General features: G+C 39.8%; 1 protein-coding gene across 3 annotated transcripts in view; it reads left to right on the top strand.

The window, feature by feature from the left end:
* Positions 1-18,123, top strand: part of Cog3 (component of oligomeric golgi complex 3) — a 54,767-nt gene extending 36,644 nt beyond the window's left edge. For all 3 annotated transcript variants that reach the window (XM_047552876.1, XM_047552875.1, XM_047552877.1), the window contains 7 exons: positions 1,308-1,428; positions 3,824-3,912; positions 4,019-4,153; positions 9,862-9,937; positions 14,155-14,282; positions 15,145-15,243; positions 16,196-18,123. In XM_047552876.1, the coding sequence (XP_047408832.1) occupies positions 1,308-1,428; positions 3,824-3,912; positions 4,019-4,153; positions 9,862-9,937; positions 14,155-14,282; positions 15,145-15,243; positions 16,196-16,225 (678 nt within the window). In that variant the 3' untranslated portion in view covers positions 16,226-18,123. The remainder of the gene's footprint in view (positions 1-1,307; positions 1,429-3,823; positions 3,913-4,018; positions 4,154-9,861; positions 9,938-14,154; positions 14,283-15,144; positions 15,244-16,195) is intronic.
* Positions 18,124-25,187: the final 7,064 nt, after the last annotated feature.

Below are 25,187 nucleotides of genomic sequence, written 5' to 3'. Positions count from 1 at the left end.
TAGTTCAAAGGTAGTCTCTGCAAAAGCGAGGCACTAAACAACTCAGTGAGACCCTGTCTCTAAATAAAATACAAAATAGGACTGGGGATGTAGCTCAGTGGCCAGGTGCCTCTGAGTTCAATCCCCTGTGCCCAGAAAAACAAAACAAAACCCAGTGAAATGGCTTGATGTGCTAGAGAGTTTTTCTAGTTTTTAAGGCAGGAAATTATTATTACATTCTTAAGTTGAGCACCTAGTTTATTAGTAAATTCACAAGGTGCTATTTGCTGGGTTACAAAGCAGAGGACGTTTATATGATAGTATTTTTGCTCTCAGAGTCTTAGTTCTTTTAAAAATAGAGTAAGTATCTTACAAATGTGTAGCATTTATACTTATTTGGTGCTCTGTTGACAATGCAAAGAGAGTTTTCATTGCATAAGTCAAATGTACCTATTTTATTAGAAGTGGAGAGGGAAAGATTAGAGAGGTGTCACTTTGTTTAGTAATCCCTTTAGATCTATAATGTTTTACTGAAGAATAACTTCATCTTTTTCTAATGTAAAACCTTTCATTTGAAGTCTTTTTGAAATAAGATTCTACCATGAGTAGTAACAAGAAAACCCACATTCAGTCTTGCTTTTATTGATACACAGACTCTTGAAATGAAAGCTATGGTTACTTATTGTTTTGGAATTGTGTCAGAACTTTGAGAACTTAGTTACGATACAAGTTTCTTAGAGATAGGTCCTGACAGGGTGAAAGGGCATGCAGGATGCTCAGGGGTGTAGATAGTCAGTGCTCTTTTGGTTGCAGGATAATCCAAAAGGGTGACCCCAAACCATCTTACATTCAGAAGGTTCTTTTGTACTTTTGTAAAAAAGAATGGAGTATGTCTGATGTTCTGGATATGGAAATTACTTTGATCAGGTAATGAAAACTATCTTCCTGAAGAGAACTAGAAGGCCACGGAGGGCAGAATCATGCTCATGCCTGGAGCTCCTGCTCCATGCTCATGTTGGATGGCAGCATCTTTTCTACCTCTGCACCATGTGAAAATAGATTTGACTTCTCTTTCCACATTTGGTGTTTATTGCCTTTAGTCTGATTCACTCTTTTGGATTTCCTAAGAGCAAATGATATTAAGAGTTTGAAGCAAGATTTTCTGTATACTTCTAACATGGTTAAATGGGAAGAGTTCATTGCACAGCAAAGGCATACTGGTGCCATAAGGCTATAAAATTAGGTAGATTAGTGTTGATTAATAACATCTCTTATATGTGCCTATTTTGATTTAATCTGTGATAATATTTTTCTCTTTTTTGATTTAGACTCAGATTGATGGACAGCTTTTCTTAATTAAGCACCTTTTGATTCTTCGTGAACAAATTGCTCCATTTCACACTGAATTCACCATTAAGGAAATTTCCCTGGACCTCAAGAAAACTAGAGGTACTTTGTTGTCCTGGCTGGCACAATTGGGTGTGTTTGACTTGGTCCCAATGTGTCAGCACAGGTTATAGGTTTATTTTATGTTCATCTGCAATTTGTTTTGCATGCTTTGCTTGCTAAGTATGTTTCTTGTTCTCATTGAGCTATCAATATCCTAATTACTTCTAACTTGCTGTATTTTCTTTGAGAATTCTATGAGCATTTCAATTTATAATATACTATTACCATGTTAGACTCTGCCACATATTACTTACAACCAGTTAGAAAATGAAAAATCATATATAGCTACTTAATAAATAGTACCTGATAACTAATTGGTATGATTTTAAACATGGAGTTGAGTTTGTCAGTTTATGAAAATTCAGGAAGTCAGAGTAAAAATGGGAGGATTACTTGTTTAAGAGTCTCAGAGTTGATTTTCTTTTTTTGTTCATCATTTCCTAGCTCTTGTGTGATCTTGGATGGGTGTTTTGTCTTCCCTGCCCGACCTTCCTCCTAGGTAAAACGAGCATAATGAACTCGTTATAATACTCTAACTGGGTTATCAAGATCATTAAGAATGAAAATATGCTAAGGTGTTTTCTAAGTTTCAGGTACTGAAGTGAGCTTATGTAGTATTGTTAAATCAACTGGTTGGTAAGTAATCATGTAGATGGGGTCTTGGAATTGGTAATAAATATTGTCTCATCGTGGAAAAGATGATTCATCCATTCTGATGATTATCTCTGAATTAATGAGAGATGACATTTAAAAGATCAGAGTAGCTACTTTCCAAGCTGTTGTTCTTAAAAAATTAAGGATATAACACAAACATCAATCATTTCCCTTAATTACTTACAAATTTTTGTGAACTTAATCTTTTCAGAGATTTATGCTCTTATGCCTTAAGCAATCTGCGTATGTAGTGAATTAACTTTCTCAAGTATGGTGGCAATTGAGAAAATAGTCACTAAAAGTATTTTCTGTGTTCTGTGATTCAGAGCAACCCCAAATACAGAAATTTCAAATATAGCAGGATTTTAGTTCCTTAATTACTTTGCTTATCTGATTTAATTCAGCTGAGATCCACTGCGGCTCCTGATGAGTATTATTAAAACAGTTTGCCTCTTTTCCCCTGATCTCTCACCTGCCCACCACAGAGAATACTTTTTGGTTTATAAAGTGTGTATGTGTGTGTCTTTTTTTTTTTTTTTTTTTTTTTTAAGTAGAAACCAGATTTCCTGACTTTTGCCTTTACAGAATGCACAAGTTTTAAAAGCATATTTAGAAGCTTCTTATCTCCCAGTTCTCTGGTTGATTGCCGCCTTTTCTATCAGTGTGAGGTTCTGGGGATGGTGCTTTTTTCTTGAAGAATTCCTGGCTGCTGATGTCTGTTTTAAGTAATGGGATAGAGTAGGGTTGATTTATTTTAATTTTTTTCTAATTCATAATTTTTTTTTTTTTTTGCCTTTTGTTGCTAGTGTGGATTCACTGAGATGTGAGAAGATGAAATATCCTAAGATTTTGACAAAATTTGGTTTAAAGCATGTTTTCTCCCATGTATTTTGAATCTTATATAACCCAACCAGATGGTGATTTGATTCTATTTATTGCAAACAGAATCTTTCAGGTATCTTACAAAAAGACAGCAGAAACAGTCATTTACTAAAGCTTTTCTCTGAATACTGAATTTGATAGAGAGAAGTTCTTTTTCATTAAGACCCGGATCAAGGCAGTATTATTATAGCATGTGCTTGCAAAACCAGTGATGGAAGCATTTCATGCTTTGCTTTCTGCAGTTGGGCAAAGTGAAACAAAGCAAAGAAATGGCCCTTTTGTTTTTTTTCTATCACTTAATAATAATTGCTATCTTCACTTTTAAGCCTCTAACCTCTCACGACTAATGTTTTATCTTATTGCATTTGAACATCAATGAGACCTCAGTACTTATAGATTCTAGTTAGTCTGGAGGTTGAGGGGTAAATATGTCCTCTTGGTGTTTTCTTCCTGGCTGACACATTATTTTATTCACACTCCTTCAAGTGAATAAATTTCTGTGCCAGTCAGGACATTAACAAATCTGGGTAAGTATGTGAACATTTTTTTAAAAACCTATTTAACATCCTAAAAATAAAGCAGTGAAATTTTATGATGTCAAGTACCATTTATCAATTTTCTTTTTTCTGTAAATGGCAAATTGAAATTAATAGTCATTTTGTAATTCAACTCATAGAAAATAACTGTGTGGATACTGTAGCCTTTATTGGTATTCATCTTACCCTCAGCTATTCATGGAGGTGAGCTGGTGAAGATGAAGGCCTTGTGGCTTTGTGGTAGTAAAGAACTAACGTTTGTCACACAGGGCTTCTCTGTTGAAACTGTACATGTTTACTGGATGAGAAATTTTGTTTCACAGATGCAGCATTTAAAATCCTGAACCCTATGACTGTTCCAAGATTTTTTAGGCTGAATAGCAACAATGCCTTGATAGAGTTCTTGTTGGAGGTGAGAAGAGTCTTTCATTGGTGGTGGGAGATAAATGATATTCTTTACGCGTCTGGTAATTTCTAGGCACATAAAAACAGGAGGAAATTGTCATCTTCTTTTTAAGGGTACTCCTGAGATAAGAGAACATTATCTTGATTCTAAAAAAGATGTAGACCGGCATCTGAAATCGGCCTGTGAGCAGTTTATTCAGCAGCAGACCAAGCTGTTTGTAGAGCAGCTGGAGGAGTTCATGACAAAGGTATAGACGGGGTGCCTGCTTGGTAAAGTCATTTCACATTCTTCCCTGGCTTTGCTTTTAAATTACCCTCTTGTGAAAACTCTGAAGGAGCTGGTCGTCCAAGTGTTAGTGATTAGGAAATCATCCTGTTTCCTATTACAGAAACTTTTGGTTCATGGACTTTTAGATATGCTTGAGAGTTTTTGTTTTGAAGAGGAGGTGAGCAAATGCTGCAGAGCTATTGTTGTGTTGAGTGACCTGCATGCGGGCCGCTGCTCGCAGTCTCCTGGATGCTCACTTCCTCTGACACCTGCATGGCAACAACTGCAGATATTCTGTTACTTGAAATGGAGGGTTTATTTTTATTCTTCCTTTTGTGTGCTATTTGCCCCTTTCATTTTTGCGAGCTTAATTGAGAATTGAAGATTTTTTTGTCACTGCATCGTTGACTGCCATATATGTGAATTTACCATATGTGGATATAATAGGCTGACTCTGTCTCCTAAGGTAAAATCCATTGATTGGCGCAGAGCAGAGCGGATCATGGTCATTCTAACATTCTTGTTTCAACCTACTTATTTTTTAAAATGTGTCATTGCTGAGGCCTTAAAAATGTTTTAAAAAAATTCTAAAATTAACTTTCATTTATTAAATCTCTAGCGTCTACCCCAGATTTGAGTTAGAGAACTTCATAAAAAGAATGAAAATATGGTGGTCCTTTCTTCAAGTTGAAGTAGTCTTAACTGGTTAGGCAAGATGTTTTTATAAAATAACCAATAAATAGCTATGCAGATTGTTATTTAGTAACTTAGTGGGTTATCAACACTAACATGCTTAAGGCCTATGATAGACAAAAGATATAAATTAAGCCTGGCGTGGTTATGTGTGCCTATAATCCCAGTGACTTGGGAGGCTAAGGCAGGAGGATTTCAAGTCCAAAGCCGGCCTTAGCAACTTAGTGAGGCCCTAAGCACCTGTCCTGCCACTGCTGTGGCTCAGGCCAAGGAAGCAAAGTTAGGGGGCTCCTGCAGTTGAAAAAACATGAGAGGCATGGTTGGGACAGTAGACTTCCTTTACTTGGAAGTGGCAATAGCCCCCAGCCAGCCCCACTTAACCCTCAAGCAGTTCATTTAGCACCTGAGTCATTTCTGTAAGCCTTCTTTATATGCAGACCAGACAAAAAAGGCACATTACTATTAAGTTATGTAAGTGGGTGCATGCTCCCAAGTAAATGTTCATGACCTTGAGTACATAGGTTGAATCAGGGTATTCATGATCTTGGTTACATACTAAAATCATAGCCCCAACTCCACCCCCAAGCCTCACCAAGAGAGCCTAACTACAGCCATTTTGGGCCTGCCCTACAGCAACTTAGTGAGACCTTGTCTCAAAATAAAAAATAAAAAGGGTTGGAGGAATGGCTTAGTAGTTAAGTGCCCCTGGCTTCAATCCTCAGAACCAAAAAAAAAAAAAAAAAAAAAAACCAAAACAACCACTTTAAAAAAAATTCATTGGTATGTATTGATTTAATGTATTAATGGATTTTAGTCCATTAATATTAAGTATTTAGAATGTTTTGTATATGTGTATTTTTCCCCCACCACAAAACATTTAAAAGAAGGGTGGTAAAAATATTCTGTACCAGATTTTGATTTAAAAAAAAAAGCAGGGTGGTGGTGGTTTACAAGTGTTGATAGTTTGTAGTTTTCAGAAAAGTTACCATTTTTACTGAAATTATTCTCAAGGAAAACTGGCTTGTAAACTATAATGTGTATTTCTGAGAGTACATTGACATTAGTACTGGTAGGAAATATTATAGACAAACACTGTGCAATAATAGCAGCTGAATGAATTTTCTGAAATCTGCGAGTTGATTATAATAAACTCTGGGATTAAAGGCTTGTTCTAGACCAGTTTTTCTAGAAATCAGGAGAGTCAAAATTTATTGATAAAGTTGTTCATGTTGACTTCAGAACTCAAATTTGATAAATCTGGTATAACAGGACAGTTGCATATTTTGGAAGACTCTGGACTAAGAACATTTAAAAAGGAAATGGATATTTTCATAAGAAAAAATCTTCCAAGTCTGAATTATGTAATAGTTCACCATGGACATGCTGCACATACATAATGGGGATTCCCCGGACAAGTGTTCATGGACCTCTTCACCAACCTCCTTTCTTTTTGCAGTGTTGGGGTGCTCTACTACTGAATTACATCCCCAGCCCTTTCAATTTTTCATTTTGAGAATGTGGTTTCACCACATTTCCTGGCCTCAAACTTGATATCTTTCTGCCGCAGCCTCTTGAGTCACTGGGATTAGAGGTGTGTGCCACTAAACATGGCTTAGGGACCTCTTTTTATATCCCCTTCACTATGGAGTAAGAAGGGAAGGGCCTGTGTCTTACCATCATGAAGAGCCCAGTCTCAGTTCACGTGATCAGTCTACAGTGCTCTTGCTCAGATCACACACAGTTTCCTCTGTCCCTCACTGCTGTTTGGTGAGTTTCTAGTCCTAGTATTTAGTGGATACCACAGTCTAGAGGACCGAGCATCCCTTTTGTGTTATCTTATTCCAAATTCAGGTTCCTTCCAGTCCTGCTGGCATAGAGTGAGTCAGAGACAGAGAGTCAGACGGGCAGGCAGACACACACACACATAAACACTAGAGTTCACACCGACATATGTGATCATTTAAGACATTGTGTCTTAGAATTTGTTGACCCAACATTTTTACTTTATTTGGTGACTGTTACTAGCATTCTGAGTAGCAGAAGAGAAAAAAGATTTTAGAACTTCAAAATGCTTTTCTCTAAAGGTTATACCTCAGCGTTATCACCTGCAAGTTCAGAACCTCAGGCTTTTCTATTTAGTTAGTATTTATAAGGGCAACTGTGCTTGTACCTTGATAAATGATTACAATATCCATAGGTACAGAAAGGAGACAGGATTTCATTTTTCACTTAAATGTACATTTGTAGGTCTCAGTATTACCATTTAGATGTAAGCCTTATCATCAAAGGTTCTCAGCTTATTTATAAATTGACTGATTAGGGCTGGGGAGATAGCTCAGCTGGTAGAGTGCTTGCCTCACAAGTACAAGACCCTGAGTTTGATCCCCAGTACTGCAAAGAAACAAAAACAAAACAAATAAATTGACTGGTTAAAAAAAAAAAAAAAAATATATATATATATATATATATATATACACATATATGGGTTGATACAATGAAACAAACTTGTGTCTAGAGAACATTCTTGGCATGTCAGAAGACTTTCAAACCTAAACACTCAAGATATGATTCCAGCGCCCTTTTATCTGCTGCAAGTTGGCTTTTTTGTTTATGTGGCTTCTTTCTAGGCTCTCCTGTTGAGATGCTTCATTTTCTTTAATTCTAGCCACATCCCTGGTACCTGGAGTCAAGGGAAACCTCTAAGTATTTGAAAGACCTGAAAAAAATATAATATTGTTTTGAGTGTTAGGGATAGAGGTACCTTTGAAAACATTTGAAACAGATTATTTTCTTTGAAATTTTAAAAACTGTTGATGCATTTTTACTGTTTAGAATTCTATGGTACTGGATATTGCTTGAAACTCTTAAGCAGGACTTGGGTTGGTGGTAGGTATAACAAAAAGAGGTAAAAACTTGGAGTTAGGAATGTGTGGTCCCAGACCCTCTTCTCCACCTGCTGACTGAAACTGTTGGCAGATCTATTCCTCTGATCAGTTCTCTAACCTCTACAGTCAGGTTGGCTGTAGCATCCATCCTCCTGTCTATGGTTACTGGGAGTACCAAATAATATTAAGTGTGTAAAAACACTTTGTAATTGTAAAGTACTACAGAAGTGTTATTTTAAAGTAAAATAGAAAAAATTTGAGGTAAAGATTTTACTTTAGCAAAAAGTCTAAATTAAGGCATTTTAAAGGAAGTATGATTTTGGATTTATAGCTAAGCTATAAGTATTTCTGGTGAGACCAGTTTATGCTAAAAATGCAGGCATATATGTAAAATATACCACTTTTTTTCAAGCAGTTTAATAATGTATTGCAAGTTTATTCTTAATAATCCCTTTGAAGTGTTAATTTCCTCTGTAACCCTATAAATTTTTCTTAATGTAGTGCATGTAATAGAATTTGACCTATACATTTAATTCCTGTTCTCAAGGAGTTATAACCTTGTGGCAAATCAAGAAAGGAAGATATGAACATTAAAATGGGTATGGCAGTTCAGTTGGAGATGTGGGTCTTTGTTCATCTCTGGGTTTTTTAAAAAGATGAGAATTATTGGGGAGAATATTTTTTATTCCCCTGAATACCAGACATTTCTTCTTCCTACTGTGCCTTCTCTGGGTTTCTTTCAAAGGAAAGATGATCTCAACACACCCAGGAAAACTTTCAAAGGAAATACTCCTTGAGTTTGATTTACAGATAAGTAAATTATCTGGCTAGTAAATGAATATACAAATTTGTATATGTTTTTAAAACAAACTTCCTAAATATATATCATCAGGAAACTGGTTAAATTGTGGGATCATCAATAGAATAGCAAGCAGCCATTATGATTAAAACTGTCAGACCCAGAAAAATGTCCAGAATATAGATTTAAGTGGGAAATGTTCCCATTTTTACAAATGTATACACATGCATGTATATTTTTATATTGGAAAATATTTGGGATAATATACACTGAAGTGTGGATGTGTTTTTCTTTTAGCATTGTCTAAGTAAACTATAATCCTATGTGTGATTTGTTTTTAAAAGACACATTTGACAATGAAAAATAAAGACATGGAGAAACACTGTGAGAGGAGGAAAGAGGCAAGTTTATACACATGGGCAGCAAAGACAGGCAAAGGCCTAGGGTGGTCCAAGAGTAGAAATAGGAACTAGAAATGAAGAAAACTGGAGAAATCAGATTTAACCTTATGCCTGTCTCTTCCCATCCTCTGTCTGAATATTTGCTCCTTTTCAAGAGAAAGCTAGAATCTGTGCTCAGGTTTTTCTGATGAGTTTTTCCAGTGGGACCAAGGCTATGACCTGAACCTTTGGGAGTATATGACTGTCCATTAAAAAGAAATGTTTTATGCAATTGCAGTCTCTCATTCAGTTTAGCCACCCCATCACAGTGTATGACGACACTTAACACAGCAGTCTTGTCCAAGCAGCTAAATGCACTTTGTTTGCATTCACTTCTCTATATTGCTGCTACAGAATGGAAAGAGATGAATAGAAGATCGGCTCCCAAGTCTGTATTTTTAGCTCCTGTAGTCAAGCGTGCCTTTTGATGGTATCAAAAATCCTTTTTTTTTTTTAAAAGACATTCTCTCTGCCTATCATGTAGACTGGAGTGACATTTTTCTAATAAAATACAGTAATAATTTAATATTAACAGTCCATTTTAGAGAGATCTGTTTTGTGTTTACATTTCTTTAGGTTTTCATTTTTGTCTTCCTTCCCTGAAGTATCTCAGGCAGAATGCCATATAAGATTTTGGTATGGGTTTTTTTTGCAAGCTAACATATGCCTTGAAATAACAAAAGAAAGCATTTTTTGAAAAATTGTATTAGCTATAAAGGAATATAAGATATGGTGCAATTTTGTTAGTGTTGCACATTTGATTATCAGTATGCTTTAATAGGCTTAAATGGTGTTTTGTATCCTTTGAGAGTGGTACCATTTTCATTTGTCACCTGTGAAATGAAGCTTTTCTTCTTGTCTCCTTTACTAGGTTTCAGCATTAAAAACAATGGCCAGTCAGGGAGGCCCCAAGTATACCCTCTCACAGCAGCCTTGGGCGCAGCCAGGTAATCAGATTTTACTATTTTGGATTTCTTTTTTAAGATATTATTGATTTGCATTTTTATAGTCCTTGCAGGGACAGCTTTAAGTTGTTTCCTATTCACTTTGGGGCTCTACATCTGACTTACTGCAGATTCAGTTTGGAGTTAACAGGTCTTAATTGGCCAGCTCTGCTAGCATCTCAACAAGCATTCCAAGGAAGGAAGAATTAAAAATAAACTCACCTAGTTAAAAGTAAAATCAGGCATGGATGGAAACATTTTGGGTCTACTGATTTCTGTACACCTGCCATTCCTTGGTTTGTAGCTTTGTGAACAAAACTGTATTTGAGACAAATGCGGAGAGAGAACACCTATTTTCAAGTGTATGAAGAAATATTGGGCCACTATTTTGTTACTTATTTTCTCTGAGTTCTATTCTCTGTTGATGTTTTGGAGTGTTTGAAAAAAAAAATCATAAAAATTGAAGTATCAGTTGTGAGTTGGCAGGTAGTATCATTTTCTGATTCATAGATATATTTGAGATGTTTCCAATTTTACGCTTCCCTGAATGCAAATTTTTGTGTATATGTATGCTACCTGTTTCGTTTTGGGGAAGGTTTTTTTTTTTTTTCACTATAATTACCTTCTATTAATTGTATAAATCAATGAGTTTCACTCATTGACATTTCTATACATGCATATATTATGCTTTGATCATATCTACCCTCCTTGCTCCCCTCCCTCATGTCTTCCTGTCCCATCCCTTTCCCTTTGATTTTTTTTTTTGTGGTGCTGGGGTTTGAACCCAGGGCCTTGTGTACACTAGACAAGCACTCTACCATTGAGCTGTAACCCCAGTCTGATGGGAGGGTTCTTTAGTTTTAGATGTTAGACATTTAAAATTGAACCTAACTTTGTGGATTGTTTTTTGGTACATTTTGTGACATTTTAAGTTGCTATTAAATCAGAATAAATAATTTTGTTAAACATATCTCTGGCTACCCTGACCCATATTTTGAAAATGAAAAGAATGAAATGGTGAAAGAACAGTGTTTTAATAATGTGTAAGCAGTGCCCAAGTTGGAGAGTAGTTCTTTATTCCTAGTGAGAGTTCGAAAGAGTGGTTCTGGCTTTGCATCCACAAAAGTTAGCTGTCTGCAGGCACCTAATCTGGAATCAACTTTTTGAAATGATTGCTTTTCCATATTGAAAGGCTGTTATATCTGTCAGGTATTCATTTCCTTTGGGAAAAAGGATTAAAACTCTTGTAAGCCTCCAAGTTTCTCAGTTGTTATGAATGCCTCAGGTTAATTTGAAGTTGGGCCAAGAAATTGAGTAGCTATGATTTCTTAGGAAGATGTGTTAATGTTACCTTTGAAAGGAAGACAGAATTGTATTTCAAATGTTCCTAATGTGCACTTTAAGGATGTCAATTCAGGTTTGCACTGATTTGTTTTATTGCAAATGACTTTTTGTATATTGTAATGGAGAGTGTGAATATTCTGTCTTTATTATTTTAAACATTTGGATTGTGCATGAGAATGAAATCTGAAACCTCTTTAAAAAACAGAGCACACTTGATGGAGTAGTACATTTTGTCAAAAGAAAAACAAGATTTTTTTTACCGACAGTATTGGGAATTCTGATCATAGGTTGCCTTTTTGTCCACCACCTATTCTCATTCTTCATAGTCAAGAAGCAGACTTCCTAGTTCCCAACTCAGGGTGACTCTTGGAGTCATTTCATGATCTCAGGATGAATTGGAGCCTTTGGCTTAAGGTTTCAGTCACTCATAAGGCTTATTTAGAAATAGGAGCTGATTTGTATTTTAAATGTTTATGTAAATGAAACCTCTTGGATGCAATAAATCTTTCTTAAAATAGATAAAAACAGCAAATAGGCATAGGCATATTTAGTACAGCTAAGCCCTGAGATTTGGTGTATAATTAACATATTACTTTTTCCCTTTTGGAAAAATCCTTTCTTTCAAAATAGGGGCTGTCATTTTCTCAAGCAGAATTCTGATAGAATTCAGTGTTAGATGTATTGGACTCTTAAGCATAACTAGAATTATCAGTAAGGCAGCAGTAGATAAAAGGAAACTGACAAAAGGACAGATTGAAATGGGCTTGCTGTTTTGTCTCATAACACATTTGGTTTCTTTCTAAGTGAGGAAACCTTAGTGTATATAGAGATGACAGTTCAGTTTGTCTTGTGTATCTTCTGCCCATTTAGCTACAGTGAAGGGCGGAGTTGGGTTTTCATGATGGGTGGTAGTACATGACATCCACACTTCAGTGTCAAAGAGATTTATGTGTCTATTGGGGTGGGAGCATCAACAGTTCAGGTGCTATCTTGAAGCCCCTCTGCCCAAGAAACCCAGGGTTATCAGTTTATGCAGACTGTCGACTGTCATGTTCTTGGCGATCATGTCATGGTGAACGAACTCTTAGGAGAGGATGCTGTTTTGTTAATTCATCCTAGGGAATGAGTGGATACTATATTCACTAGCCTGCACAGTCACTTTGTAGTTATCAGGGGCTCTGAAAACCCATTTAGTGATCCCTGAAGTATGTTAGTGATAGAGCCAGAGCCCACGGAGGAAGTGTCTTGAAGGAGCTTTCATTTGTTTAATGAAAAATAAGCAATTCTGAACTGTTTCTTCTTGAGAGGCAATATACTTTGTTACCTTATTGTACCACAACCCTCCTCAATTTAAAAACGTTTTTTCACATGCTATAAAATTTTTCAAGGTGTAAAAATATAATTCTCTTCTCCACCTGCATACTAGTCCTGCTCTTAAAGGCAGTTTCTTTCCCAGCACATATGGACTTAGAAAAAGTTACCCAAATGAGATTGTACTATACCTCTTGCCTTCTCACTTACTGTGTGTCTTATAGCCTTTCCTGTACCAGCATGTCCTTTTCTGTCCACTATTTTTAATGGATACACAGAATGCATCATTGTAGCATGATGGCTTTAGTAATTCTATTAGTGGATATTTAAATTATTTTGTTTTTTCTGTATTACTATTTGATAAATATCCCTGTACACACATATCTTTTTAATATGTGATTGTGTAAATAGGACATATTTTTTGCAGTGAAAATAAGTGAAAGAGCATGTGTATTTTCAGTTTTGCTGGAAATTAACCTGATATTCCTCCAGAGAGGTTGAACACTCATCAGCAACTGATGAAGATATAGTTGTCCTTCAGTATTGATTGGGGATTGGTTCCAGGACTCCCCTGCCTAAGATGTCAAAATCCCGATGTTTAAGTCTGCCATATAAAATGGGTTATTTGCAAAAACCCTGTGACCATCCTCCTATATACTTTAAGTCATCTCTAGATTACTTATAATACCTAATACAACATGAATGCTATGTAAATTGTTGTTATATTGTATAGAGAATAATGAAAAAAGCCTGAACATAATTCAGTTTTTTCCTGAATATTTTTGATCTGTAGTTGGTTGAATCCATGAATGTAGAACTTGCAGATATGGAAGGCAGACTCCCTCTTCCCACACTTGTCAAACATGCATATCCAGTCTTTCAGCCTCCCAATTTTTGTCCATTTGTAAATATCTCACTGCTTTCATTTGCATTTCTTTAATTTTGAGTGATGTTGAACATGTGTGGAATCATCTTTCCTTCTGTAGCTATCTAGGTAGTTTCTTCACGATGACTACTCTTCTCTCCATGTAGCTCTTTCAGGTACTACACCTGAGTTAAATAGTTGTTTTAGTTAAAAACTTTTAGAATTCTATTTGCTGTCTGATAAAGCAGTATAAGAACACAACAAGTGGATATTTAGTTTCCATTAGATATGTGTAGATATCTTCTCAGTTACGTAAATGAGCCAGATAGCACTTCTTACTGAGTCGGTTGGGCCGATAGAGAAGCTCACTTACTATGAATTCTCACAAGTATCTAAAAATGATGATTTTGAAAAGAGAAAAAACAAAAAAACCCTTATCTCATCTTCAGATTCCATAGGCATATATTACAGCCCCTAAGGATGTCCTAAAGCCTGCTGGGGGAGTTCTTTGCTGCCTTAGTTGTTGAGATTAGTTTTGTATATAGTAGATACTTAATAAATGTTTGTAGAGCTAATGGTTAAACTTGATAAATAAACAAGGAAAGTGAGAGATGTTCTTTGTGGAAATAAGAGTCTTTTGCTATTTTTCTCTTTATTCTCTTCTGAATTTGTGACCCTAACTGGGTTAATTTCTTTGCAGCAAAGGTCAATGACCTTGTGGTGACTGCCTATAAGACAATAAAAGCAAAGCTGCCTTTGACATTGAGAAGCATGTCATTATACCTATCCAATAAAGACACTGAGTTCATCTTGTTTAAACCTGTTAGGGTGAGTAGCACAATAATTTATCTGTAAGTTGGCCAGTGACTCCTAGTGTTCTTTTCTCATCTTCCTGTAGATGTTTAAAAATGTTGATATATTATTTTAGTGAAGTCGATTATGTCTTTTCCCCCCAAATTTACTTTGTCTTCTGTTTTTAATGTTAACTTTGTATACTTTATTTGTTTTTTTGTTTGTTTGTAGTACCAGGGATTGAACCCACTGGTACTTAGCCACTGAGCCACATCCCCAACCCATTTTATTTTTTTATTTTGAGACGGTCTCCCTAAGTTGCCTAGGGTCTTGCTAAGTTGCAGGGACTGACTTTTAATGTTAATTTTGAGAATAGAAACTAGTAAATAGGCAAAAAAGTCAGACCCTCACATTTTGCAAGTGGCCCAGCACTTGAGAAGGCAGTATTCTAGGAACCCTGTTTTTTTAATGAGTGATGGAAATAAATGGTGTGTGGCAGCCTGCGAGGCATAAGTATCATAGCAAAATTTAGACTCATAACTTCTAGTTCTTTGTTGAGCTTACATCTTTATCCAAGGCATGGGTTGGTTTTTAAAGTACATTTTGTGTTTCTTGGAACTTCATCTTTTATATAAGAATTGCTAACTACTCTTATTCTCTGGGGGTACAGGGCTTGCTAGAGTTTAGTTTTTCTAGGAAATGTTATCTGATAAGTCTTCATCAGGTGGTGCTGGCATGTGAAATATTAAGTGCAAATTATATGTCTTGGCAATCTCATGAAAGATTCATTTCTTCCACTCATTTTGGCAAACAGCATGATGATTTAGTTTTCTTAGTGCTTCAAATGCAAGATGTGTACATGTTTTCTCATTTATCTGATATCACCTTCTCTCTTAAGAATAACATTCAGCAAGTCTTCCAGAAGTTTCATGCTCTGTTAAAGGAAGAGTTCAGCCCTGAAGACATCCAGATCATTGCTTGTCCTTCCATGGAACAGGTAATGCACAGACTGAAGATTCTTGGTGGTTTTATGCCCTCTTGGTTTTTTAACTTGAGTAGGTAATATGTTTGAATAAACATGTTTTTAGTTTTAGTTTTAAAAACTGCACACTATTTTATTCTGGTGAGCAAGAATTCAAACTTTGACTTGCTTTAACTTTTGGGGATGGTTTTAGAGTTTTCAGTTGCATTTTAGTCCTTTCTGATGGTGAAAATCGCTTTGTTTAAGACAAATGACCTGTTTGTGGAAGAGTCAAATACTGGCATTTAGTGTACTGAATCATTTTTTTCAAAATATGCATAATAATGTGAAAATTTTAGATAAAAATGAAAGTTATTTGAGAGATTAGAATAGATGCTAGAAGTGTTTCTGTTTTTTCTTCTCTTCCTAAATTATAAAAACTAAATATAGAGTCCAGTTTGTGTTAATTATCATTCATGTATTCAATTCAGCCAGCAAATTTTTACTGAGTACCTACTTTGTATTAGGAGTAGCCTAGTGCTTTGGAGAATATTTTATTTCTGGTCTTAAGTTTAGTGTAGTTTGGAAATGTAGTATATGGTAAGAACTAGAGAATTTTGGATAGAGAGGTAAAGCTAAGAGAGCTGGTGGAAGTGAGCAGAGCCTGGGGAGAGGGGCCTTTTAAGGAGTTGAATAGGAGGAGAAAGCTGGAGGGCCCAGGACATGGTGCCACTGGTGATGCAGATCCATTCCTGTCATTTGTCATTGTTCATGTACTGTTTTGCCATCATCATCCCTGAAGTTTAAGTGACTTGAGGGCGCCTGGATTTCATGATGATGATAGTTCCCCACAGTGCCTCCAGATGCTCAGGACCAAGTGACTGTAAAAATCTTGGCCTTTTCCCCTCATTTGGTTTTTGAGCTCTAGAGCACTTCCCTCAAGGGTGTTCCCACAAGAGAACTAACAGCCCCCCACCTTGCTTTTCAGCTGAACCTTCTGCTCTCAGTTTCTAAATAGCAGGCTGGTGGGGCCGTGTGTCAGCGGTCTGTCTGGTGGGAACGGGAGGAGAAGTCTTGCAGCCTGCCAGGACACTGAGGAATCCTACATGGAATGTCCCCAAGAACCTCAATTGCGTGCTGCTCAGTGCTGACTCTAGAAGGAAACATTAAATGTTCAAAGATTGGTGTTTTCCTTTTAAAAACATCAAAATGCCAAAGATTAATTGGTGAGCAGTGATAACTGCCTTATTTGTGGTGATAAGAAATATTAAGTTTTTAAAACAGCCATAGGGGCTCACAGTGAAATGTTTCTTCACAAAAGTTGTGCAATAAAAATAGGTTACAATAAGTAGTGCAAAGAACTTTACAGAAATCCAGCTACTAAGAAAGCTGCTAAGGGTAAGGTTTGTTAATATGTGAAACATTGCAACACTTTTAACCACCGAGCATTCCACAATGACTATTTTTTTACTTCCAGAAATCTTATTTCTATACTCTATTTAATGTAATGTTTCTCCTGTCATTTTGAAGTTTAGTTGGGAGTAGATTGGTTGCTTCTGAGAATGCATCTTGCTTTCCTGGGAATTCAGGGCGTTATTGTTCTCCTTTTGATGTGAGGTGGTTGAAAGATCCAGGACCTTGGGTAAGGCCCAGCATCTCTACTCTTTGAACTGCTTAGATGCAGAGTATTCCAAAGTGGGGAACTGCAGCCTTCTGGCATAGACAGGTGTGGTATCTTTAGTGTGAGTCTTCATGGAGCCATAGTTAGTGAGTGGGAATTAACGATGAGGTGTCTTAAATTGCACATAAAAACATGAAGGGAGCCTGATGTGTAGGATGAGCAGCATGCCTTATGAATGAAGCTTAGGGTCACCAGCCTTCTGCACGCCACCTTCAACTTCAGCCATTCTTTGAAATGCGAACACTTGTCGTTTGTGTTTTCAGCCACCTGTGCCGAGCACCAGTCTTGTGGATCTCTAGCCCTGCTACAGTGGGACATGTTTTATCCACACACACAAGTATACAAACACTGCCCACACTTTAAAACCACCATACCATATCAGGGATCACCACTTGTGCACATCTGTAACTGTTTCTATAAATTTCTTTTTGAACTTGGAGTTGGATTGGTTCTATCTGCTGTTAAAGTAAATGTAGCCTGTTGCTTGGTTCAAAAAGAATTCTGAGTTATCCAAACCCTGGAGGTGGGACACCTCCAAAGGTTCCGTAATAGGGCCAACAGCCCTGTGGTGCAGGTGGCGTGACTGTAGCAGTGCTCCTCATGTGCTTAACGCAGGCTCTTGCACAATGTGCAGGTGGGTCACCTGCCCTGATGTCTGTCATTTGTAACAGGTCATCCGTTTTCAACCATGTCAGTAGTAGATATTGCTTGATAGAGCTTGTTACTCTTTATGTTTTGGGAAGGTAGAAGGAAAGAGGGTCCATATTCTTTCTTTTCCATGAAATGAATGAATTAAGAAGATTGCATTTACTTCCACTTACTCTTTTAAATACATGTTTAATGAAACTGTAAAATATCCAGTTTGTGTATTATATGTACATTTGGTTTTTAAATAGCCTTTCCAAAGAAATGAGGGCATGATTATTGTACAATACTGTGATGTAGTTTGATGTACAGAGCAGATTTGTTCAAGATAAGAATATTTAATAGCACTTTTTCTTGTGTTTTGATCTTTTGTTTCTGAAACACTCAAACACCTTACAAAGTGCTAAGTAGGTGATAGTGATCCAACTTGTTTGCTAAATGAATATTTGTTTAAATCTGTACAGTTTCAAGTGTTTACTTATATAAAGAGTGTACATACTTTCAAATAATTTAAAATGCTTTATATTATTTGGCTAGAAATTGCTGTTTTTAATAAATGAATTTTTTAAAAAATAAAGATTTTTGCTTCCTACTTTTGTCCTTGTGTTTGCTATGTGTGTGGGCCTTTTAAAAGTTTTGAGATAATTTATAGATTCATAAGCAGTTGTAAGAAGTAGAAATCTGTGCACCTTTTATCCAGTTCCTCCCAACATTTTGCAGACCGTTAGCACAGTGTTACAGCCAGGATATTGACATCAATACACTTTACCTATCTTACTCAGACTTCCCCAGTTTTACTTGTACTATATGAATTTCTTTGATAAGATAATCATTTTGAAAAGACATTGGGGTGGGGTGACCACTGAGCCCCATCCCCAGCCCTGTTTTGCATTTTATTTAGAGACAGGGTCTCACTGAGTTGCTTAGCGCCTCGATTTTGCAGAGGCTGACTTGGAACTCATGATGGTCCTGCCTCAGCCTCCTGAGCCACTGGGATTATAGGTGTGCGCCATGGCACCCAGCAACTTTTTGTTGTTTTTAAAGAACCATTCTTTTCATTTTCTTTAAGAGACCAGTTACTTTATACAGTGAACCATACCTGGATATACCAAGTTTCCCCTTTAGTAAATTCCAAATACCTTAAAAATTACAGGATAAACATTGTTTTCAACTGTGTGGAACCTTAGCCAAGGTAGACATGTGCTGGACCATAAAAAAGGAGGAAAAAAAGAAAAAGCGCCCTAAATCATCTATAGTAGTTGCTCAGCACCAGGGGACACGTGGCAGTGTCTGAAGACATTCATTTTGTCTTGCTGGGGGTGGTTATTTCTGACTCCTAGTGGGTAGAGACCAGAGCTACTAAACATCCCACGATGCCAGGACAGTGCCCACCACGAAGATTATCCAGCTCACAGTGTCAACAGTGCAGGGTTGCAACACCTGCTCCCTGTGATGGCAAACCTGGAACCCACAGTGCCTACTGCTCCCCGCACCTGGCCTGGTTGCCCACATACCTGTCATGTGACCCAATTGCTTGACCTTTTTTTGTGTTTTTGTCTTTGTGTTTTTGCTGCTCCTTCCTCCACCAACTCAGCTTGGAAGCTCCATGGAGAAGGAACTGGTTTTTTCCTTTGCTGCTATATACCCAGCACCTAGAACAGTGCCTGTGATAGGTGCATGATAAGCCTTGTGCCCAAGTCACTCAGTCTTCCCCACCCCAGCCCATTACTGCCAAGTCCTGCCCATTCTCCATCCCCCAAAACTTCACTCCTTCCCTCCTTCATAGTTTCAGGGCAGTTGCCCCAGGCTGGCTCTCATGTCAGTATTTCTGACTCGGAATATTGAAATATTCTTACTGCAAGAGCTCAGTCCCCCGTCGAGAGATGGCTACCTCCCATCCCCCTCGCTCTTGGAATAGAAATCCTTGAACTCCACCTGGTGTACAGGCTCAGCCCGCCTTGTCTGCTTGCTCATCCTTCATCAGGGTCCCTGAGTGCAAGCCACAGAAGACATCACTAACTTGAGCAGGAAAGGGCTTTATTGGAAGAATGGAAAAGGGCGTCCCTTGTGGGGCAGACCAGAGGCTCAGAGCTTTGTTTTCTTCATGTAAAAGAGTTGGACTTTTTTTTTTAATTCCCACTGCTGTGACAGGGCCTGGACTGGGCTTTGCCGCCTCTGCTTTTGTGTTGGCCAAGTTAACTCCCTGTGGTGTGTGTCTATCTTTCTGTCAGTCTGGTTTTCTATGCCTCTCCTGAGTGCAGAAGCAGGAGAGGAGAATCTTCTCTGTGCCAGAGAAGCAGAAGACAAAAGAAGGGAAAGGGGAGCTGCTCTTTTATTTCTTAGACATTCTCTTTTAATCCTTTATTATTAACATGGTTATGATGTACATTACATTTCCCTGTTCTGATTACTGGTGTGGTTTCCATCTGGACCCTGACTAACCTTTTTTGCTTTCCAGAGCTGGAGGCAGGTGATTATTGCCTGTTAATTCTCGCGAGGGGGATTCCCACCCATAAAGAGGGGAACAGGGTCAGGACAGCAAAGAACAAAACAACCTTGTCCAACATACCTCCAATGCCATACCCTTGCCTGTCTGGCCCTCGGTATCTCTGCTCGTCATTGCCTCTCTCTGGAACTCCCGGCATGCCTGCAGACCCCACCCCCACATGCCTTCAGTTCCTTGGCAGATATCTTGGGATCCCTGGTGAGGGGGCAGAGGAGGGTGAGGTGGTGATGAGGTTGCCTTGGGGCTGAGTCTGAGAGATGTTAGGGGGCTTGAAACAATTTACATGGCCTGCTCAGGACCTTTTTGTCTTTGATGTGTGATAAATGTCACAATCAGCTTTCCATGACTGTGACAACATAATCAGCTTATGAGAACAAATTTATTTTGGCTCGTGGTTTCAGAGGTTTAGTTTATGGTCACCTTGGGCCTGCTCTTTGGACCAGTGGCAAGGTAGAACATCATGGCGGACATCATGGCAGGGAGCATGTGGTAGAACTAAGCTGCTTACCTCATGGTGGTTGAGAACTAGAGAAAGGAGAGACCAAAGTCCCAATATCCCATTCAAGGGTATGCTTCCAATGACCCAACTTGCTTACACTAGGAAATCTAAAGGTTTACCACCTCCCAATAGCTCTGTAGGCTGGTAGCCAAGCCTTCAGCACATGGTCTCTGGGGGACATTTAAGATAGCAGTATGGAAAAAGGGTTCTGTGCACATGGAGCATTGGTGTAGAACCAACCAGGCACTAAAACTTTGGAGCTGACATGTAAAGGAATGCAACTACAGTAGTCATGTATGCCATTTATGGTTCATTACCTTGCAACAAAGTGTTGTTTTAGCCAATGGTGCCATTCACCAACAAGGTGGGACTCTTCTGCCAGCCTTCTTGTACTAGTCCCACCTCAGCTGCTCAATTGATGACTTGGGGTGCAGTATATTTGGTGAAGGTCAGTCAGTGACAGGCAATGGGAATTGTCAGGTTTAGATATGAGGTGCCCCTCAAAAGCTCATGTGTGAGACAATGCAAGAAAGGTGAAATGATTGGGTTATGAGAGCCTTATCCTAATCACTGTGTTAATCGGATAGGGATTAACTGAGTGGTAACTATAGGCACGTAGGGTGTGGTTGGAGGAGGTGGGTTCTTGGGAGTATGCCTTTGGGGTCTATATTTTGTCTTCGTTGAGCAGAGCTCTCTGCTTCCCCATCATCGTGTTCTGAGCTGCTTTCCTCTGCCACACACATACGCCATGATGTTCTGCCTCATCAGGCCCTGAGGAATGCAGTTGGCCATCTATGGACTGAGTCCTCTGAAACTGTGAGCCTCAGACTTTTCCTCTTCTAATTGTTCTTGTCGGGTCTTTTGGTCACAGTGCTAAAAACCTGACTCAGACAGAAGTCTATGAGGGTGGTGCTTGGATGTCACTGTTCACAGTAGGGAATACCTAAGTGTCAGATTGTACTGGGAAAAGGATTTTCCTACACTGTCTTGGTTGAGACTGGAGTTAAGTTCATCCTGGGAAGTTGAGTATCCTAGGAACCTTGGGGTGGGCTGGGGTTGCTCCCTAACTCAAGTTCACCTTTTCTAGAAATGACCACCCCATGCCCAGGCCTCAGTTGGAGCTTTAGTTATAAGACATAATCCCATATCCCTTACCACACTGGAGTGGACCAAGGGTGCCTGAGACCACTAGGGACTTTTGAGGATGATTCAGCAGACAGGAGTGTGAACTGAGGTGTCTCCGGGACAAGATGGGTATCGCAAGATAGTATACCCTCCTGTTCTCTACAGGCCTCCTGGCTCCAGTCCCTCCTGGGACCTACTGCATCTTCTATTTGGATCATTATTCTATCCAGGTTCACATTTCCCTTTTTGTTTTAGCTACTGAGTTGATGACTGTTAACAGTGACCAAAAGGGTCCTAGTTATTGGAATTGACATGTGGGTCCTTTTGGGTACAAAGTCGACTCCTGGTTTGGGGAACCAAGTGCAGGCTGGGATTGGTTTTCCATCTGGTTTTCCTCTCCTGTGATGGGGTCAGTGGTCAAGGAAGTGTCTGCAGTGAGGTCAGGGGTGGCAAGAGCCTCCAGGCTCAGTGCAAAAACATGGGGACCCAGGAGCTGAGCCACCTCCATCCTCCACTCTCAGCTGAGGACAGGGTGCTGTGTTCTGTGGTACTGCCCAGAGTCTCCTAGAGGCAGGAGGAGTGACTGGACTCCTGGAGGTTGGTGTGTACTTTGTGCTGAGGCAGCAGCAGCTTGGTGGCTGGGACTGGCCTCCAGAGCTCCCTGAGGGGGAGGGGAAGTGGGGACCCTGCAACAGAGTAGAATAAGGGTAGTAGTGTCTGGAGTGACCTTGAGCTATTGAGATGCCTGGAATGGTGGGTAGTCATAAAAAAAAAAAAAAAATGCTGTCACCAGAGTGATGTCACTTTGTAGCTAGGTAGATTGGAATGCCAGTCTTCATTGCCACTTACTAGTACAGTCATTTAACCTCCAGTAACCCCATTTAACCTCTCTGAACCCCACTGTCATCAAGAAAACACTTATCACAAGCCACATGTGATGGAACTTTCACGGGTGTAGTGCTCAGCACGGGGGCCCACCTCCTCTGTGCTGCGTGCTTGGTTAATGGTGGTGAGTATCATGACCAGGAAGGCCCCAGAAAACTGAGTGGGGCTGTCCCTGTAGCCCGAGGGAAATGCAGACCCTCAACCTTACTAAGAGATGCACATTGGACAAACTTCCCTGGAGCTGCCCAGGTATAAAGGGAGAGCCTAGGTGATGGTACTTAGAGACGCTGACTGGTGTCTAATGACCAGAGACTGTTCTAAGGGTGCTGCATGCATTAACTTCTTCACTACTCCCCACTCTGTAGTGGTAGATACTATTTCTAGCTCCATTTTACAGATGTGGAAACTGAGGCATAAAGTTACTTGACCCAGGGCACAGTCAACAAGGCACAGAACTAGACAAGTCTGTCCTGAGTCAAGGCAGGTAATAAACTGCAAAAGAACTTGTGTTTGGCTGTGACCAGTAGCAGCATGCGGGGCAGGTGTTGACATGTATTGCATACTGACGTGACAATGTGCTTCCAAAGCCATCAAGTCAGGGCTGACGAGAAGATCTTTTCTGTGCCCAGCCACATACTGTCAGTCCCCAAAGCTTGCTTTCTTCTTTTTTTTTTTTTTTTTCTGACCAAGGAATTGTTACAGGTCCCAAATTCAAACCAACTCTCAAAAGACATAATAAACAGATCTGGGGACTTCCCTGAAGCTCTTGAGGATTCCCCCTACCAAGACATTCAGTGGATGATATTTAAGGCCTGGGAGAATTTGGTGACTGCCCTAAAAATAGAACCGAGATCTCTCCTTTATACTTATATATATGAGCAACCTCTTGGCGGTCTCCTTGAAGATTTCCAAATCAAATATGGTCAGCAAATTCAGGATCCTATTCATTTTTCCCAGAAGGATCTGGACCTTCTGAGCTGTTGTGCCAGGATCCACCTCCAGGATTATTTTCTCCTTCATGTTACACAGTACCTCCGAGTTTATGAACTGTGGGATTCACAGAAGGCCAGGTATCAGTGCTGCCCCTGTGTTGTTCCCTGGGGTCTTGCCACCCACCTGGAACCTTCACCCTCGGGACTGATCTGTCCCCCCCAACCCTGCCACCTGCCTTTCTATTGCGTCACCAAACATACCCACTTGGCCTGTGCCCACGACCACATGGACCATGGTGATGTGGGCTGAAGCCACTTGTCAGCCCGACCCCAAACCAGAGAGGATCCAGCTCTTGTGCCCTGCGGGCCTTTCAGAGGCTGTGCTCCCCTGGGGCAGTGACTTCCGCCGCAGGCTCACTGGGGCTGTATCTGGTGCCCCAGCGAGGCACCTTCAATGTCAGTGTCTGCCTTGGTTTGTGGCTTGTAGAAGGCTGATGAAGAGACCGCCGGAGGGAGAAGAATAAAGGATGACACCCAATACGTTCTGTTTCTACGAGGTTTCTGGCTTATGAAATGTTTTCATGCGAAGTGTCTTACTTAAGCCATACAACAACCTGTCTCTGTAGAAGACAGTGGGCTCAGACAAGAAGCTAATGTCACCCAGGAAGTAGAGGTGGGTATAGAAGGGCGAGTTCTTTTTAGGGCCTCCTGGCTGCCCAACCTGGGCCCGGGCTCCGTCTCCTTCCTTCGCTCTAACGAGTTACATTTGTGCTGACGTGCTTTCTCTGCACTCCTCTGCTGGTGCAGCTCCCGAAGGGTACCCCGGCTCCCTGGGCCTGTTAGGCCTCCCAGTCTCCCCACCCATGCCAGACCTTTCTTGTTAGGCTGCCTTTCATGGCCCGCTTCCCTCAGGGAAACCCACCACCATTCCCTCTCCACGAATGCTCTCTCCAGTCCCAGGTGACCCCTCTTCAGTGGGTTGCTGCTGCGGCCCGCAGTGCTGGCCTCCTTTTTCTGGGGAAGGCTGCTCAAGGAAATCCAGGCTAGGCGAGGCTGTTGCGACATCATTACTTAGCCTGCAAAATGGTGGGCTCTGCCAGGAAGGGGACCCAAGGTGACCAGCTGGCCAGGCCTGCTTGGAACTCTCCCAGTTTTAGCACTCAAAGTCAAATGTCCTGGGAAACAACTTGGTCCTGGCAAATGGGTGACTGGTCACGCTAAACCACCACATTCCCTCCTCTCCGCTCAAATATTTGTGCAGCTTCACTGTGCCAGAGTCTGCTGTCGAGCTGCTTTTTCCATCTGCTTCACCTCCCAGGAGACATGTCTGTCTGTCTCTCCCTGGTGAAGGGACTTCTGTGAGCCTCCCCAGGGGATCTGTGACTAGAGCCTTCCATGTGGAATGGGGAAGGGGAGCTGGAGCAAGAACAGGATCTTGTCGAGGTCTCGCTGGGGCACTAAGGACCCCAAAGGGTCTCAAGAGCCCATCTTCTACAGTGGGAAGTCCAGGGGTCTGGAATCATCATTTGTGGAGGGTTTAATTATGTCCTCCCAAAAGATATGCCCAAGTCCTAATCCCCCACACCCACACCTGTGACTGTAACCTTATTTGGAAATAGGGTGGTTTCCTATTGTATCCTGAGTAATTAAGGATCTTGGGATGGGATTATCCTGGATTTAGGGAGGCCCCAATTTCAATGACTGGTA

The sequence above is a fragment of the Sciurus carolinensis genome, chromosome 5 (genome assembly GCF_902686445.1).
Source record: "Sciurus carolinensis chromosome 5, mSciCar1.2, whole genome shotgun sequence".
In the NCBI taxonomy this organism is placed as follows: Eukaryota; Metazoa; Chordata; class Mammalia; order Rodentia; family Sciuridae; genus Sciurus; species Sciurus carolinensis.
This window is presented reverse-complemented; position numbering and strand designations above follow the sequence as displayed.